At 56.0% G+C, this 17,328-nt stretch overlaps 1 protein-coding gene across 16 annotated transcripts in view; it reads right to left on the bottom strand.

The window, feature by feature from the left end:
* PIEZO2 (piezo type mechanosensitive ion channel component 2) overlaps positions 1-17,328 on the bottom strand; it is a 291,301-nt gene that overhangs the window by 19,778 nt on the left and 254,195 nt on the right. For 14 of the 16 annotated variants that reach the window (XR_012502076.1, XR_012502077.1, XR_012502075.1 and 11 more), the window contains 12 exons: positions 15,959-16,303; positions 15,055-15,313; positions 11,740-11,922; positions 10,311-10,560; positions 9,327-9,459; positions 8,171-8,318; positions 7,870-8,084; positions 6,103-6,261; positions 4,503-4,650; positions 2,266-2,454; positions 1,842-1,934; positions 306-478 (listed from right to left, as the gene is read on the bottom strand). Coding sequence is in view for 11 of the 16 variants with exons in the window: in XM_074352407.1 (XP_074208508.1) it covers positions 306-478; positions 1,842-1,934; positions 2,266-2,454; positions 4,503-4,650; positions 6,103-6,261; positions 7,870-8,084; positions 8,171-8,318; positions 9,327-9,459; positions 10,311-10,560; positions 11,740-11,922; positions 15,055-15,313; positions 15,959-16,303 (2,295 nt within the window). In the remaining 5 variants the exon portion in view is untranslated. The remainder of the gene's footprint in view (positions 1-305; positions 479-1,841; positions 1,935-2,265; positions 2,455-4,502; positions 4,651-6,102; positions 6,262-7,869; positions 8,085-8,170; positions 8,319-9,326; positions 9,460-10,310; positions 10,561-11,739; positions 11,923-15,054; positions 15,314-15,958; positions 16,304-17,328) is intronic. The other 2 variants (XR_012502078.1, XR_012502079.1) reach the window with 2 other exon arrangements.

Genomic DNA, 17,328 nt, shown 5'->3' with positions numbered 1-17,328 from the left:
CCCTCTTCCTTTTCCCTCTGCCTTTCTCCCTTGTTCACAGAGCCCATTGCCAGCCTCGTCAAAACTGAAATTATTAGGAAAAAAAGAAACTAAGAGGGTCTTAGTTTTGTCCATGATTCCCGGGCAAACCATTATTTAATAAGAAACAAAGACATCAGTTACAGCATCGAATGGGTGTTCCCAAGAAGTAAGGTCAACCAAGATCCACATTAATCAAAACTTTCCATCCTTCCACACCCCCCGCCCCCACCCCAAGTTCAGACTGGCGGAAGGGGGAAATTAATGCATGGAAACATAGTAACTACCTCTGAATACTCCATGAAAAAACAACAGAGAAGCTACTATTGGGGTCCATGAGCTCCTGTATCATTTTCTGCTTACTGGGAGGGCTGATGGTCCACAAAGAATTTGAGTTTCCTTCCAGCTCTGCTACTGTTATGTCTTCTTTTTCATAATTTTCCAGAAACTGCATAGCACCCTGTGTGCACACAAACACATGTGCATAGATGGATCAGACACCGGACGATGGGGAAAGCCGGGCGTTCCTGCTCCTCCTAGCTGACCGTGCGGAGGGTCCTCCTCCGCCTCTGAAAGGCACGCTCCTGTCACGGGCTGGCCTGTGTGTCCCGGGCGCTAACAGCCCCTGTCACACTGCCAGACCCCAGGGGTGACGTCGCCACACCTGCAGCCACGGAGTCCCTCCAATTAAGCAGTAAAGACAAGTCAGATGATTTCGTGTCATTTTTCCTTCCCTGGAAAGAAGGAAATTTATCAGCCCTTGGGGAAGGACCCTCTTGCGAGAGAGTCAGACTCACTATCCACCCAGGACATCTGGGCCTTCTCCCAGCTGCTCGTCCGTCAAGATCAGCGTTGACAGCGCCCATCATAGGGCGATAACTTTACACAAGAGAAAAGCAAATGTTTGCCTATGCACCTGATTTAAATAAAAAACACTCTCTGTGAAGCACAGGCTAGTGATGCCAAGCCCTGTCACTGCGGTTACTGAAGGCACGGGGAGCAGGGAAGGAGTTGCGTTGGCCACAGCCCGCCCCCAGAGCATCACCCTGGTCTCACACAGTAGAGCGTGGTAATCTTGTTTTTGTTAATCATTAAAGAAGTAGTATTGTTTGAGAATTTGAAGAATTCTCATGCTGCATGTAGTCTTTGTGACGACTGTCTTATTACAAAGGAAGTTGCTTGGAAAATCTGTCATGATTATTTTTTTTATTTTTATTTTTTTGGGGGGGAGGTAATTAGGTTTATTTATTTTTTATTTATTTACTATTATTTTTTAAGTGGCAGTACTGAGGATTGAACTCAGGACCTGGTGCGTGCCAAGCACACGCTCTACCACTGCGCCGTGTCCTCCCCACGACCCTGCCACAATTCATTCAGCCAATCCCTACTGGCTGAATCCCCAAGTCGCTTCCAGTTTTTACTAATAAAGGAAATGCCATCACAAGCAGATGCCGCAGGGAGCTTTGCGCATAGTTTGAACCACTTTTTCAGGACAGATTCCTGGAGAACTCACAGTCAAAGGGATCAATGTATTTACCCCAATGTAAAGAATTTAAAAATTTAACAAGGGTCCACACATGCTGTGCTTCACATTAAAACGTTCTGAATTAAAATTATGTTAATTAACACTTACATCCCAGAGGATAAAACTTGACATTTTAGGTTGTCACAACGTCCGGTGTCCAGGAACGCACCTTACACAGCCGATAACCCTGGGAAGTGCTGCCCGCCACCTCCGGCCGTGGCACGGGGGTGCGTAAGGCGGCAGCCGGCCAGCTGCCGGGAGGTGGGCCCCTGGAGCCCGACCACAGGCAGGTACTTACGGTGTCCCTAGAGAAAGCCTTGATAAACTTGTGAAACTGCGGCTGGTCCATCACTTTCAGCTGGCTCTGCTGGGCGCTCATCGTGAAAATGGGCTGGAAAACAAGGCGCACGGGCCGGTCAGCCTTCCCCAGCTCCTCCTGGGCTCAGAGGAAGCGTGCCCACAGCCCCCTGCCCAGGGAGGGCCCTGCTGGCACTCGGAGGCCACTCTGTGAAGTGGCTGCCCCAGGGCAGACCCAGAGCACAGCCACACCTGGCTGCGCTCCGCCCCGCAGCCCACTCCTCACGTGTTTGCAGAACAGGCAGCATTCAGGTAGGAAACGTGGGTCCACAAAACCCGAGGGAGCCCCCTGGGTGGTCCTCACAGCAGGGCACAGCGGGGGCGGGGCGGGCAGTGGGGGAGACTGCAGGAAGGCCAGCATTTACCTGGTACCCGCCCAGGGTGATGGTGACTGAGACGTCCAGGGGCTGGTTGGTCACGCCCGCGACAGACTTAACCAGGGACATGAAGAGCAGCGGGAACCAGACGATGCAGATGAGCAGGACGATGATCATGCCCCCCATGCCATACTTGACCGCCTTCTTCTTCTTCTGCCCCCGCGGCTGTGGGTACCTCTGCAAGGGAGGGCCCGGCGCTCAGGTGCCGCCCTGGGGGCGGGGTGCTGCCTGCACTTGGCCCCGATTCTGCTCTGAGCTGGGGGACAGCCTTGTCCCCACCAGACGTGGGGCTGGAAGGAGCTTGCTACATGTCTCCACTGTGGCACCCGGGGGCCCATCGTGGCCTGAGTGACATGTCCTTAAAACGGCTGTGTGGGGACCTGCAGCCCAAGGGATCAAACCTTCTGCTGAGTAAACCTCTGTCTCTAACAGAGCACTGGAAAAGGACCTGTTACTTTAAATTCCTGACCACGCAAGACCTGCGCCTTCCAGCTGACTCCTCCCCCCTTGGAGGGTGGAAAACATCTGACGTTCACTTGGGACGACATGGTCCAAGTCCTGTGATGGTCTGTGGGGTCCAAAGAGCCCTCCTGGCCGCCCCGCCCTCTTCTCCAACCCCCTGCGGGGTGGCCCGCCCCCTGCCACCACTGACTCGTCCATCGTGCCCCAGAGTCTCCTCTTCCCGGACCCCCGCCGGCTCTGACACTCAACATTGTGTCACTTTTCTTTTTCCTTCTGGGCTTCTCTTTGCCAGCTCAGAGTGGTTCAGACCCCTCCACTCTCAGTTACCCGCTCGTGGCTCCTGCCTGGACCGGATGGGTCCTCTCCCTTGCCTTCCCCTGGCCTGGGCTCCGTCCCTCCAAACAGGAGCTCCAAGAGCGCCCCCCGGTGAGGCTGCCGGGGCGCCCAGCCCGGAATGCTGACCCCCAGAATCATGAGCAGGCAAATGGCTATTTTTAAACCGCTAAGTTTAGTAGTGTGTTAGCTGCAGACACAGCTGACGTCACGTCTGCTGAACACAGGGCTCCCGGGGCAGGGGGCAGACAGCCCCCAGCTGAGGTCTCACACGGGAACTGTCCCCACATGACGGTGGGTCGGACGTGCTGGCGGCCACGCCAGAGGCGGCCCCCCCTGTGATGACCGGGAGGTTCTTTGTGTCCCGTGGGGGCTCACGGTGCTGACTCGCCTTCTCTTTCCTCGAGTCTCACACACTAATTCGAATTTTCCACCCATTTCTCAATATTTCAAACTGTTCAAAACACCTACTGTTTTGGCCTCCCCCCACTTTTCTTCTTCAGTGAACAATTCCTGCTTCTTCCTACTTTTTCTCTCACGTCATGACTTTCAGACCTCTGTCACCCTGGCTGCTACCTCAGTGTCCCTTTGGTAGAAAGGTTCTCAGTCTGTCGTCATATCAACACTCTGCCCCTCAGAAATCAGGACGAGTCAACACAATTTTAAATATGAGCCCGCCCCATCTCTCCACGCCCCCAAACCCCGTAAACACAGAGGCCTCGGTGCAGCGGGACCCCGGACTGTGAAGCTGAGACTCCCAGAGGCAGCTGAGGAACACACCAGTAATCACGCGGACCAGGAGGGCCTTTCCCAACAAGGTGTCCTCAGGAGGAGAGGAAGCGGCCCCTGCTGCCGCTGTGGCCAGCGCCATGGGTGTTTCTAGACCTCTCGTGCCACAGGCTCCCGTTTCACGTGCTGAGCTTTTGGAAGATTCCTTAAATAATACTAATTCCCTTAAATAACACTAATGTTTAAACCTTAACTTCCAGCCCAGAGAATAAGTAAATATCTGCGCTTTCATTTCCTTTTGCCCAAAGAGGTTACATCGCCCGTCCCTCATCGAAGGGCGAATCAGAGAATGAGCTGCGTCCCAGCCACCTGACCCCCCTTTTCTCCATAAAACCACGCTCCCTCCTGCCCACAAATGAGCCACTTCAGAATTACTGGGTCAGACAGCCGTGTACCACTTCTGTTTAGAATAATCACAACGCCCAGCTGCCAAAGAAAGGCCCATCTGAACGCTGTTCTCACCGAGGGGCAGCAGGTCCGAGGACCCTGGACGTCAGCACGGCAGGCGCAGGCCCTGGCAGTCTTGGCCCCCCGCCCCACCCTCACCTGCGTGGCCCCCAGACCTGCGGAGGTTCACGCCAGCCTCCTGGCCAGTCTGCGTCTGAGAGACACCAGCAGGCCCGGGCGTTTGCTCGGCTTACTTTTTCCGACTCCCGCCAGCACTTGAGGATGAAGATGTGCGCGTAAATGTCCTCCACGCAGATCCAGCTGGACAGGCTCAAGGTCGTGTCCGTCCACACCCAGTCCATCACGGCCCTCAGCTCCGTCAGGAAGGGGACGAGGCGGAACCTGGGGAGACCGCGGCTCGTTCGGGGCCGCCCCAGCACCCGGCCAGCCCGGGGCCCAAGTGCTCCCTGACTGTTCCCACCCCACGACTCAGACACGACTCCCAGACATGCCTCTCTGGGTAAAACCCACCTTGCAGTGCAACTGCTCTTCGTCACAAGTCCAACATCTGGGCTGGCATTTTCCTTTTATTATTTATAATTATTTTTTGCTGATAGTCTCAACAAACTGGAATTCCCTTTTTAAATAAGACTGAAGGGGTCTTCAGTCTCTTTCATTAAAGTCTTACAGCTTTCACTGTACACATTTTTCACTTCTTTGGTTAGATACATTTTTTTAAGCACTGCGTTACTTTTGATGCTTTGCAACTAGGAAAGTTTCCGGTTTCTCTTTTTCAGGTATTTCCTGGTGAGCAGATGGCTCCCGTGCACTGATTTTATATCCTGCCACTTTACTGAAATGTTGATTTGTTCCAACAGGCTTTGGTCTTTAGGATTCTCTGTCTATAGGACCATATAATCTGCCAGCAGACTCCACGTTACCTTTTTTTAACATTACTTTATGTTATGAGACTGTCGATCACAGGATTATTAATTACGGGGAATGAGCCAGGAAAGGTTACACGCTTGTGAGTGAGATGAGGGCAGATGAGAGAAGGCGGAGGGGACAGAAGTGTTGTCCAGGGCACACGGCAGTTGACTAAGTCTAACGGGACCCCTGGCTTAGTCCCTTCCGTTTCAGCTGGGAGTGAGCTGGCCTGGGCTCCTCTCAGGCCTGGGGACTGTTCCTTGTGTCCTCCCCGACACGGAGCTTCTCCCAAGGCTGGGGCTCCTCCTGGGCCCCCAGCAGCTTAGGCTTCTGCCCTGAGCTACTCGCTTTCACTCAGTGAGACGCTGACACGCGTGGGGACGCACTCTCCTCTGTGACTGCGTCCCGGTCCCCACGTCCAGCGCTCCCCTCAGGGCAGTGGGATCACCCCCGGGATCCTGGGAGGAGCTGCTGCCACAGAAGCCGGCCCCCGGGAGAGCCAGCGTGCTTCATGGGAGCGGCGAAGGCGCACTTCCAGGCACCGGCAGGCCGGTGGCGTTCAGCGTGGGACTAATCCCCCTGCAACGAGCGAGCCCGCTGCACAAGCACGCCACCGGGGGCGTCGGGACAGCCCTGAGTCCACACGCTCCGCTCCGCTGCTCCCAGAAGTGTGCTAACGCTTAGGGTCGCCTGCCCCTGTCTTCCACCCAAAGACTATCATGGTAATTGTGCAGAAATAGACAGTGAACCACGCGGCTGGTCCCAGGGCAGCACCCTGGCCGGGGGGGTGGGCAGCCACCCAGAGAAAGGTGTCTCAGAGGTGCCTCCACTCTTTCCTCAAACCCCACAGGAGCCCCACGGTGACTACCGGCTGCAGGTCACCCCCCGACCCCACGGGGATGGCCGCGACAGCCCAGAGCAGCTCACCCCTGAAACAGGAAGAGGTTGACGTAGTTGTAGCTCTTGGTGAGGAAGTTCCCAAGGACCCGCGTCGGGTACCCACAGCGGATCTGGTAGGCGGACAGCCCGAAGTAGACGCACTTCACGAAGTACCACAGCTGGGCAACCAGGTTCTGGCTGAACTTCCTGAGACGCGAAAACACAGAAGAGTGAAGGAACGGAGCGCTCCTCCCACACAAAAGGACATTAATTTAGGGTAAAAAAAAAGCCTGATTGCCCCTCTGGCACTTGAAGTCAACTCCATGAAGCCTCTCTGCGTGGTGGATCTCTTCAAAGGCAAAAGGTGGGGTCACAAAAATCTTACGATTATAACAAATCCCTATGAATGTGCCCCCAATTTGTTACAGCGTCATTCAGTTGTTCAGGCCACCGTCACAGTAAGTTACTGTTAAGTGGATTTGCTGGTACCATGGTCCGACTCAAAGCTCAACAAAGGAAAAACTCAAAACACGTTTTTTACTTGAAATGACCCACAGCTTGGAAGATGCAGAAGAAAGAATTCTGAGAAGTGAACCCCCATTTTTTTTTGCTAGACATCCAGAAGGCAGGTTGCGTCGTACAGCTCATGAACGCTACTGTAAGTCTGTGCAAAAACTTAGTGGAACTAAATTTCATACTAGAAAAAACCCAGAACACATTCTCAAAGAATGATGAACTGTAAGGTCATTTTTAACTGTGGAAAAATGCAACATTCTGTGAGTCTTACATGTGGTCAGTTGGGTACAAATTAGAAGTACAATAAAAGCCAAGCCCTCTGACTCAGGAAGGCCTGGGTACAGCCTGCCTTGTGCTGAGAGTTAAGAGCAACACCTGACGTTTCTTCCACAAACTGTGTATGACTCTTAATGTTGCCTTTTGGATTTGTCTTACTTTCAATTTTGTTATAAGATGGAAACATACTATTTTAAAACTGAAAACAGCTATTCTTGAGTCTCAAGATCTAAGATCAACCCAGGAAGGCGTGCATGTGGGCCCTCCATGTGGGCGTCAGAGGCAGAGACCCCCAAATGTTCCTTAGGAAGGTCCCCCCTGCAGAGAAACCCAGCTTTGGTCCTTCAGGACCCAGTGAATGAATGGAACGGCATCTGCAAGGTGTCCAGGACACACCACAGGGAGCCCGCGCCGGCTCTGCACAGCCTCGTCTCTCTGGGAACTGTCCGCGCTGGAAGGACACCAGGAAAGGACACTCCGTTCTCTCTCCTGGGAAACGTCCCTTGACTTTCCAGGCCCTTAGGATGAGGACCACGTGGGGAAGAATTCATCCAGATCCACCAAAATTACATCAAAGCCTTAAAGCCATGGTGCCTTCTACTCCTTGTAAAAGGACCAACCCATGTTTTACTTATTTAAAGAAAAATTCCCCTCCCGCGATGCCGCAGCAGGTCAACCTGGAACAAGCGCCAGCTCAGCGACAGACCCCGAAGTCACCGCGCTGACCGTGCTCAGGGCCGCTGCAGTGGCCCCGCGCTGGGGGATGTCCTTCTGCCTGGTCTCTGCACGTTTCATCCCCGGGGACCAGAGCCGCCCGCCTCCATGTCTGCCACGACACCTGCCGTGAACAGCTGTATGGACCGCAGGCGGCCACTGGGGGTTTGTGGGCAAAATGGAGTGATGCCCACAGAAAAAGCCTCTTATCAGCTTAATTCTTCAGGATTTTGTAGCATCCCACGGCTGACATTCCAGCCGGTGGCCCTGCCTTCCCAGCCCCAGGGCGCTGGCTCCCAAAGGCCTCACCTCTCGGTCACGCCCGGCAGGATGAAGAACATCCAGAAGTGAATCCCGAACACCAGGATGACCTGGAACACGACCTTGCCCAGCACCGTCTTCCGCAGGTACAGCGCGCGGTCCACCACCATGGTCCCAAACTGGATGAGCACCATGACCAGGAACGGCCCCGGGACCTGGTCCTCCGACAGCGAGGACGTGATGTCGGCGGCGGCTGAGTGTTTCTGGGGGAGACGAGGGGGTCAGGCCAGGCCCCTTGCAGGTCCCCTGTGCCTCGCCCCTGGTGTGTGGCGGCCTCTGCCCCACCTACCCCAAAGGCCCAGAAGCCGAAGACGATGATGATGAAGTCCACGGTGTCGGCCAGGAACATGAGCACGTAGACGTCGGTCACAGCGCTGTAGTCAGGGTGGATGAGGTCGTAGAAGAACTGCCTGATGGGCACGTACACCTGCAGGGCCCTGCGAGACACACGTGCCTGCTCGGGGGTCCGGACACAGGAGCCACCGGAGCTCTCCTCCCCCAGCCCGGCCCCGCCGCCCACAGCCCCGCCAGGGGCAGGGGGTGCTCCGCTCCAACACAGGCTGTGCGCCAGGCAGTGGCCGGCGGGACCACAGACCTCTCCTCCTGCTCAAAGCATAAGGGAGGGTGGGAAGCCCTGGAGGTGACGAGCCAGCTCGTCACCCGATTCAGTTACTCTCCACCTGCGAGACCTCGGCCCTGCTCTCTCTGCACGTTCGTTTCCTCGTCCATAAAAGGTGGTGATGAGGAGACCTGAGGCCCAGGGCTGCGGTGACAGTTGAAGGGGCGCCGGCCGGTGTCCGAGTCCCAGTGCACACTGGGCAGCCCCGCCCACCCCCGTCTGGCCCTGGGCCCCTTTGGGGCTCACCTTGCTCCGTCCAGCGCTCCCTTGCTCCCGGCCTGGCCATCCGGCCTCCGCCCTAACCCCACTGTGCCTGGGTTCTGCCTTCAGTTCAAGGCCACGGTCAGGTGGGGACGGCCCTCAGTCTCAGAGCCCAGACCCAGGGCCACGTCTGCTGCCTGTCTGTGTCCCTGACACCTGGGGGGGACCTGAGCCCTTGGCTGGAGATGGGCCGTGATGTCGGATAAGCCCCTCCCCGAGGTGCACCTCGGCCTCCCTCCTTGGGGTGACAGTGTATCTCTGAGAGCCTTCCGGCTTGGGCCTCACATGCCTCTCTGTCTGGTATGACTCTTCCATGATACCGCCTGGAAACACAGACCGTGAGTCCTTTTTCCAAATAGAAAAAGTATGTTTTACAAACGCCATGGACATAAACATGAATCATCCTTGTTGGAAAAGGGTTTTTCAAAAAACAGTACCACGACGGGCCGTCTCTCTCTGCCCGAAGCAGACACCCTCCGTGCGGGGGAGGCGCTCTCGCCCTTTGCCCTGGCAGGGCCTGACCCTGGCCCCCACCCAGCGAAGCGCGGCCACACCGTGCACTCACTTCTTGATAGCGAAGGCTCGCGCTCGGATGAGCTGTTCCTGGAGCTCTTCCAAGTACAGCTCCCTCTTGCTTTTCTGCTTGATGCTCAGCACACTGCTTCCCTTCTGGCTGCTGTTCCGGGTGCTGGTGCTGCCTGGGAGGAAGACAAGCCAGGAGGCACTGGGGGTTACGGGTCTGTCCACGGGAACGTCGCAGAACCCCGGCAGCCCCCACGGCGGAGGGATGGGTGCAGCTGGCCAGAGGGTGAGACGGGCGGGCCCGCGACCACAGACGGAGAACTTGGAACCTGCCGCCTCACGTCTGCGGGCGGTAACAGGCGTCTGTGGGTTCTCACACCCGCTCTGGCTCCCTCCTGGGCTGTCGAGGTGCGAGGTCTCTGTCTCAGGAAAGAGTCGACTGGAGAATAGGTTTTATGCTAAATGGGGCCCCAGGCTTTTGTTGTGGGTTTTCCAGATTGGGTCCGCCTGAAAAGTGTCTTTGTGAGCGTCTAGGAAGCTTCAGACAGGACCATGCCAGACACGAGAGCAGTTACCCAGGGGACACCTATAGCGCACACACACTGGCTGTGCATTAAGAAATTAGCAACTGGCTTAGGAAATCTAGGTGGTCTAGCTAAAGCCCCATTGATTAAATCAATGTTTTCAAAATAAATAGTGGTTTACAGCATCCTGGACACACCCAGCAGAATCTCTGAATATGTTTAAAGACAAACATGTGCCCAATACCGGTTAGGTGACCTGCTGACCACCTGTCACAAGCACCTGAAACCCTCGTCCTGCAGAAGAATCAGACACTGAACCGTGCAGACGCACCAGGGCCAGGGCCTCAGCTCGGGGCTGTCTGACCGCAAAGCACTTCCCTTCCCCATGGCAGTATCCGTCTCCTCGACGGCACCCAACAGACTCCCCTGCCCCAGACCCCGGGGCCCCAGGAAAATGACTCAAGCCAGGTTCCCGCAGCCTAAGGTCACCACAGGACAGATACCTCTCTTGGACTTAGTCGAGGAAAAGCTGGACCCCTGGGACGTCTGGGAGCAGCTGGAGCGCTTCCTCCTGACGGCCGCCGGCTGCTCGGGGAAGGTCACGTGCACCGACTCCACGGATGCGGCCAGGTTGATGGACTTGAGAGAGTCAGAGGAGGCCCTTCTGCCGTGGCTGAGGGACAGCTCGTCACCCGAGTCCTCCTTGTCCGAGCCACCGTCGGCCACGTCGTCCTCATCCCACAGGCCGTGGCACTGGGAAGGCAGGGGAGGGGCGGCTCAGAGCGCTGCTCCAGGGCAGTAGCTGGAATGCCGCCCCGCTCGGGATCAGCAGCGTCTGCCCAGGTGAGGAAACCATGTGAAAGACGGGGTGACCAGAGCTGACAACACTGCGTTGTCAGTGGAAATTTGCCAGGAGAGCACGGCTTAAATGTTCTCTCCAAGAAAAAAGACGTAAGTGAGGTGGGCGTTGGGGGAGCCCTTTCACAGTTACATGTGTATCAAACGACCACGATCTGCCCTTCGAATACCTGACAGTCTCCTCTGTCAGTTACACACGGATGTAGGTAACCGGGGGTAAAGAGGATGGGACGGGATAAACCGGGAATCTGAAAACTGCTCCTCTTGGGGAGGGACGGAAATGTTAGCCGTCTGGACTGCGGTGGTGGCTTCACGGGTGATGGGACATCCATCAAAATTCATCAGAGTGAACATCTGGAATGTGTGTGGCTTACACATCACAGCAAAGGTGTTAACAGAATAAAATATCTTACACAAGGAGACAGGTTAATTAAACAAGAGCAGGAATGGAAGATATCACGACAGACACGTGCGCGAGGCGACCACACCTCAGTTTTAGAGCTGAGAGGCGCGTTTCGGGTTTAGCTTGTAACTCAGTGTATGGGAAGAAACAAAAGCCCCGTCGCTGCTGGGAGGGTGACGAGTTCCTGGACCCGAGATGCTCATCCCGCGTCCCCCCAGAGCAACGCGAGAGACAGCGCTGTCGGCCCTCGGCTCTCAGGAAGCACAGCCCTGGCTTCACGGGACCATCGCGCCCGTGGTCTCTCCCGAAAGCTGGGGATTTCAGGACAAGAAACTACAAGGGAAGCAGTGCTGCCAGGAGCTGGGTGGAGGTCGGGACGGAGGGACCAGCGAGGGGACCCACCCCACGCCGTACGCTCCGACACTCTGCCTCAGGCTCGGGGAGTACTCAGCGCATCGGGCGCAAGGGACTCCACCTCCTCAGGCCGTTCCCGCAAATGTGAACTGATGAGCGAGGGTTCAACCCAGGGTGGAGAAGGGGAAACCTTCTCCCTGATTCACTACAAACTCCACCGCTGGAAGCGACGGGCCCCACGCAGGCCCCACCCACGGGCTCCTCCGCCCAGCGCGGTTCCCGGGGACTCGTCAGGGCTGCACCCCCCCGCGCGGCACCTTCAGGATGGAGCGATGGAAGAAGAGCGCCAGCAGCTGGATGAGGTCGTAGAGGACGTAGCCCTCCTTCTTCTCCACCCCGATGATGTTCGGCGGGTGGTACGGCTTGTCTTTGTTCAGCTCCACGTTCTTGTTCCAGGGAAAGAACCCAAACTGGAAGAAATACTTGACCACGATCGCCACCTACACAGATGACAGGAAGTTCACAGAAGCGTTAGCTCCTTCATCGTGGTGGCAGTTTCCCGGGCGTCAGCATCTATCAAGATGCATCCCACTGTACCTCTGAAACACATGCAGCTTACTGAGTGGGAATTACACCACAATGAAGGTGTTTTTTAAGAAAGAATAGTTCTAATTTGCAGCAGCATGGACGGACCTAGAGTTGATCATACTCAGTGAAGTAAGTCAGACAGAGAAACACAAATATCGTATGTATCACTCGTATGTGGAATCTAAAAAATGATACCAATGAACTTCTTTACAAAACAGAAACAGACTCACAGACACAGAAAAGAAACTGATGGTTTCCAGGGGGGAAGGAGGTGGGGAGGGGTGAAATGGGAATTTGAGATCAGCAGATACAACCTGCTGCATATAAAACAGATAGACAACAAGGACCTACTGTTCAGCACAGGGAACTGCACTCAGTATCTTGTGATAAACATCATAAAAAAGAACATGAAAAAGAATATATGTATGTATCACTGAATCACTACGCTGTACCCCAGAAACTAACATTGTAAATCAACTGCACTTCAATAAAAAGTTGTTTGGTTTGAAAAACGAGGATAGTTCTATATGGGAAACAGTGATACAAAAATTTAAGAAGAAGATTTCCCCGTGTTGACGATGTGCAGCGTGACACGTCCTCACTGTCACGGGCACTGGCTTCAGAGCAAGTGCGTTCCACGGCGGACCCGCCAGGCCTGTCAGGGCACTCCTGCCCCGGCTCAGATGGCTTCTGCCGTTGTGTGGAGGCGTTGGCTAATTTTACTGATTCAATTAAATATTTCTGGACTCATTCGGCTATTAGATAAGCCATGTCGGACAAACGCGAACAGGAAGACCTTTACAGTGTACACAGCGCTGTCACGTGCAGCCTTCGGGAGCACTCAGGCTTCACGCACACAACTGTCACTTTATTCTGATCTTTCTTCTCACCCTTTGATTGCTCATGGGAAGCTCTCTTCAAGAATGAATAAGAGTAAGCGAAACAAAAACTTGCCAGTCGTACTGGCAACTAGCTCAGGGTGTGAACGCTGTGCAGACGTGCGCCGAGACGGGACAGCTGACGGTTTCATTGGAAACCACATCCACCGTCTGTGCCATCAGCGGTTAATTGCGTCACACACAATTCACCAATAAGAAGTATTTCACAAAGTCCTCTCCCTTTAGCTCTCCTCTCTCCCTTCTTCCCACAGTCAAGCTTCTGCAAAGAGCAGCCCTGAGAGCCTCGTCTTGGTGACAGCATCCCCGTGTCCCCGAATCCCGAGGATTGCAGCAGAAGCCTGGAGTGTGTCCACCTGCGCTTCCCCCTCACACCCCCCCGCCAGCTTCCATTCCTAAAACTGCTCCTTTGCCCACTCATGTCAGCTCCGCTGTGGTTCCATCGGCCCAGACTCGTTTCTCACCCAGAAAGTAAAAATAGCCTCCCAGCTGGTCTCTAGGCCTCCGCTTGCATCACGTATAAAAGCTTGCTGAAACACACACTGATGGAGCCTGTCCCATTCGCCTCCTTCCACCCGAGGGACCGAGTGCTGAGCGTAAGCAAGCCCAGTGGACTGTCAGTCCTGAGGGCCTCTGCCCGACTCCGGCTCAGCCTCTTCCCAGCAGGCACAGCCCCGTCAGTCCGGGCACATGCCAGGCTCTCTCTGCAATGACTGGACTCCCTTTAATTTTCGTCCTTCGCTGCCCTCATTCTCCTCCCATCACCCTCCCTTCTGAGCTCACTTCTGCGGACAAGCTGCCAAGGTGGCCTGTCTCCACCTCCCAGGCTGCGTGAGGCTGGGCACCTGCTAACTCGTGTGCGTCTCCAGTGCAGAGCAGTTCTGAACAGGAGGCGATTCTGTTTACGTCCATCTGCTTGCCGCAGTTGTGCGCGACCACTGAGAAGCAGGAACGGCCTTTTCTTTTCAACCTCCCCTTGAACCCTCCTGCCTGGCATAGCTCTGGGTCGCTGCTCCACGGCCGGGCTGCAGGAATTAACCTCACCTCATTTCCCGCCTCTGCCTGCCTCCGGGTGGCAGAGGAAACCAACTGCCCTACTCGCACTCGCCGGGAAGGCTTTAAGACGAAGGCTGTGTTATCAGTGGCTCTGTCTTCCTTCTCCACGTTCCTAGTACCTGCTCCTGCTTCACTCCTGGGCACAAAACTCCCCTGTGCAGAGGAGTCGGGGGGTACACCTGTGCCCCAAATAGGGAGCCAGCTGTGTCCTGGGCCACCAAGTCATGGAACAGAAGTAACATTTAAGAGGCATCATTTGGGCAACGTTGTAACGGACAGGCTAACTGAAGTCACAGATGCGTATACATTTGGCTTCACATCTTTTGTTTGTACTATGGAAATAAGATAAAGGATGTTGATACTTTAAAATGAATTCTTTATGGGGTGACTTAATATGTAACATTGTTTTAACTCTACTGTTGGATTACTTACAAACCCACGAACTTTCTAGACTTGAACTGGACATCAGTCGTGCGTCTTAGCCTTGAAGGAGCAATTACAGTACCTGTCAGTGAAACCTTCCCTTAGGAACCAGGTCAGGCAATGGGCCCAAACCCAGGAGCACGAGGAACCGTGCGGTCGGGGGACGGTCGGCGACCGTCTCCCTGTGACTCCTGGGGTCAGGGTGCCGCGGGGCTGTGAGCTGCTAGGCGGGAGAGAAGCCAGCTTGGACACTTGGGCCGAGTGTCTCTCATCCCTCATGTGTGATGGAAATGTGGCGACAGTTCACCCTTTCTGTCATTCCCGTTTTTAACTGGGTGTTTCTATGAGTTCATGTGTTGATGTGTGGAGAGTGGCTTTTGATTAAAAAACGGGAAATACGCACATTGCATCTAACTACGTTCAAAGGGCTTATGTGTTGACTGATCCAGCGTCCACTCCCTGAACACGTACCAGCCAGGCGGGTAACTCTGGGCCCGCGAGTCAGTCTCACCCGGCTGTTTCCACCCCTGTGAGACGGAGTAACACCCGGGTGTGAAACGTGAACAGAGCCGGAAGCTGCCGGCCCCGACGCCTGCCAGTGTGACCACGCACCCCCCAACGCCTGCCCCGTGGCCGTCTGGGGTCAGGCAGGGGCCCCGCCCAGCGCACCTCGGTGTAGACGATGGCCGTCATCCAGAAGCGCTTGCTGGGCCGCGGCACGGACAGCATGGCCCAGAGGAAGATGAGCACGGGCAGCACCAGCGTGATCATGGAGGCCGAGACCATGTGGTTGAGCACGATGACGAAGTAGCACACCGTCTCAGAGCGTGCCACCAGCGTGTTGTACATGGCGTAGAAGAGCAGCAGGAAGCGTGGCTGCCCCACGTAGAAGCGCTCCGACTCCTCCAGCTCGTCGTCGTGGAACATCCTGCCGGAACCGCCACATCAGCGCCCGCCCCGCGGCCCGGGCGCTGAAGCCGGGGCGGCCCCGCGCAAGGGCGGCACGCCGAGTCGTGCACGTTCCACAGGTTTAGAAAACAAGCCTGCGGTTAGCGGGGGCTGGAAAGGGGGGGAGGGGTAAACTGGGAGCTCGGGACTTGCTAACTGCTGCATATAAAATAGATAAACCACAAGGTCCTGCTCTAGTCAGCACCTCGTAACACCTGTGATGAAACAGAACATGAAAAGGAACGGATACAACACGTGCAACTGAGTCACAAGGCTGTGCCCCAGAAGTCAGCACAACGTTGTGAGCTGACTACACGTGAGTTAAAAAAAGTGGTAGTAACTTGGTCTTGGTTTCTCTAAAGTACCCATTTCCGTTCCGCGTGACCCCCCCGTCCCTCCCGGCTTGCGACGAGCCCAGCTGTCTGGTGGAGTCACCCTCAGATCACATGGCACACGGAGCCGTGAGCCCGTCACCCGGCAGGCGGGGCACCGAGGCGGTGCGCGCTCCCCGTACAACTACTACTGGGAACGGCACATTTGCTCGGGACGTCTGGTGGCCGCTGGGCACGCGGCCTCTGCACCCAGCAGCACAGCTGACACCCAGGAAGCGGCCGCGGGTTCTTACTTGCTCAGCAGCAGCTCGCTGGCCGTCAGCTCGTGGGTCAGGGGCGGCAGGACGCTGGCCTCCAGCCTGTCTGAGCGGCTGTCGTCAGGGCTGACCGCCATGTGGGTCTGGCCGGCCGAGTCGTCCCGGGAGTCAAAGGACAGGTGCTCGAAGCTGACCGCCTTGCTGTAGGATGGCGGGGCCTCCACGTCGCCATCCTCCGTGGGGTCCTGGAGCGACTCGGCGTCCTGGGCCCCCTCGGCCTCCTCGGCCTGCTCGGCCTCCTCGGCCTGCTCGGCCTCCTCCTCCTCAATGGTCTCTGTGGTCCCCTGGCGCGAGTACAGCGTGGTGCACTGGGTGGGCTCGCTGTCGGGAGAGAGGGGCGGGCCCCGCCCGGTCTCAGCATCCCTGCGCCCCTCGAGGGGGGCTTGAGATGCCCCCAGCACACCCACACCCGCACGCCCAGGCAGGTGAGGGGGTGAAAGCACCCCCCCCCCCCAATTCCATCTGCTTTGTTCCTTCAGGATAATCCGTCTGGTCTGCAGAGACAGCAGCAGCAAAACCTGACGCTGACTGTGCCCTCGGCCGAGAACCGAGCCAAACCCCGGTGGGAGGTTTCAAGTCACATCAAGGCTCCCAGCTGAGAACACGGAGATCCCCGAATGCACATACTGTACCTGTTTCTCTTGCCATGGACACCGTGTAGACATGTGAGTGAATGAGTGAGTGAGTGAATGTGCTTGGCGGAGCCTGAGAGTGAGGAACCAGATGTGTACGAGCTCTTGGTCCTAACTCGGGGGTGTTCAGGACCCCCAGGGCTTTGGCCCAACGCGTGCACATCACGTAGAAGGCTCTTGGAACACCAAGCCAAACCGGCCCCTGGCTAAGACTTACCTCCGAGACATGGCCTCCGAGGAAGCCGGAGATTGACTGACCGCCCCAGCGAGCTGTCAGGCCGCTGGAGCCAGCCCCCACCAGGTCTAACATGCAGCTGGATGACACCGACGACAGCCATGCTGCCTATGGTTTTGGATGTGGTCTGGCCCTGAAGGGAGTCAACAAATCCTGGTACCTCCGGGAATCAACCCAGTGGGATGGCGTAGCACATGCCCGCCGGGACGCCTCACATGGCCACGGCGTTCTCAGCAATGCCAGGGGCGCCAGCAGCTCTGGACTGAGGTGCGCAGCTCCCAGTGGCCAGGAGCCAGCACCCCCGATTCGCCAAAACGGACGTCAGTTTTGGGTTGGGCTACTTGGGCGAGCCGGTCGGTGTCAGGATTGGCACCCGGCCACTCACGCTTTCAGAGGCAATTCAAAAAAGAGAGCGTTTGGATTTCACGCAAATAATTTTGTTTCTGAATGATTTCTGTTTTCTGGTAGGATTTGAAGAG

This window comes from Camelus bactrianus, chromosome 24 (assembly GCF_048773025.1).
Source record: "Camelus bactrianus isolate YW-2024 breed Bactrian camel chromosome 24, ASM4877302v1, whole genome shotgun sequence".
Lineage (NCBI taxonomy): Eukaryota > Metazoa > Chordata > Mammalia > Artiodactyla > Camelidae > Camelus > Camelus bactrianus.
This window is presented reverse-complemented; position numbering and strand designations above follow the sequence as displayed.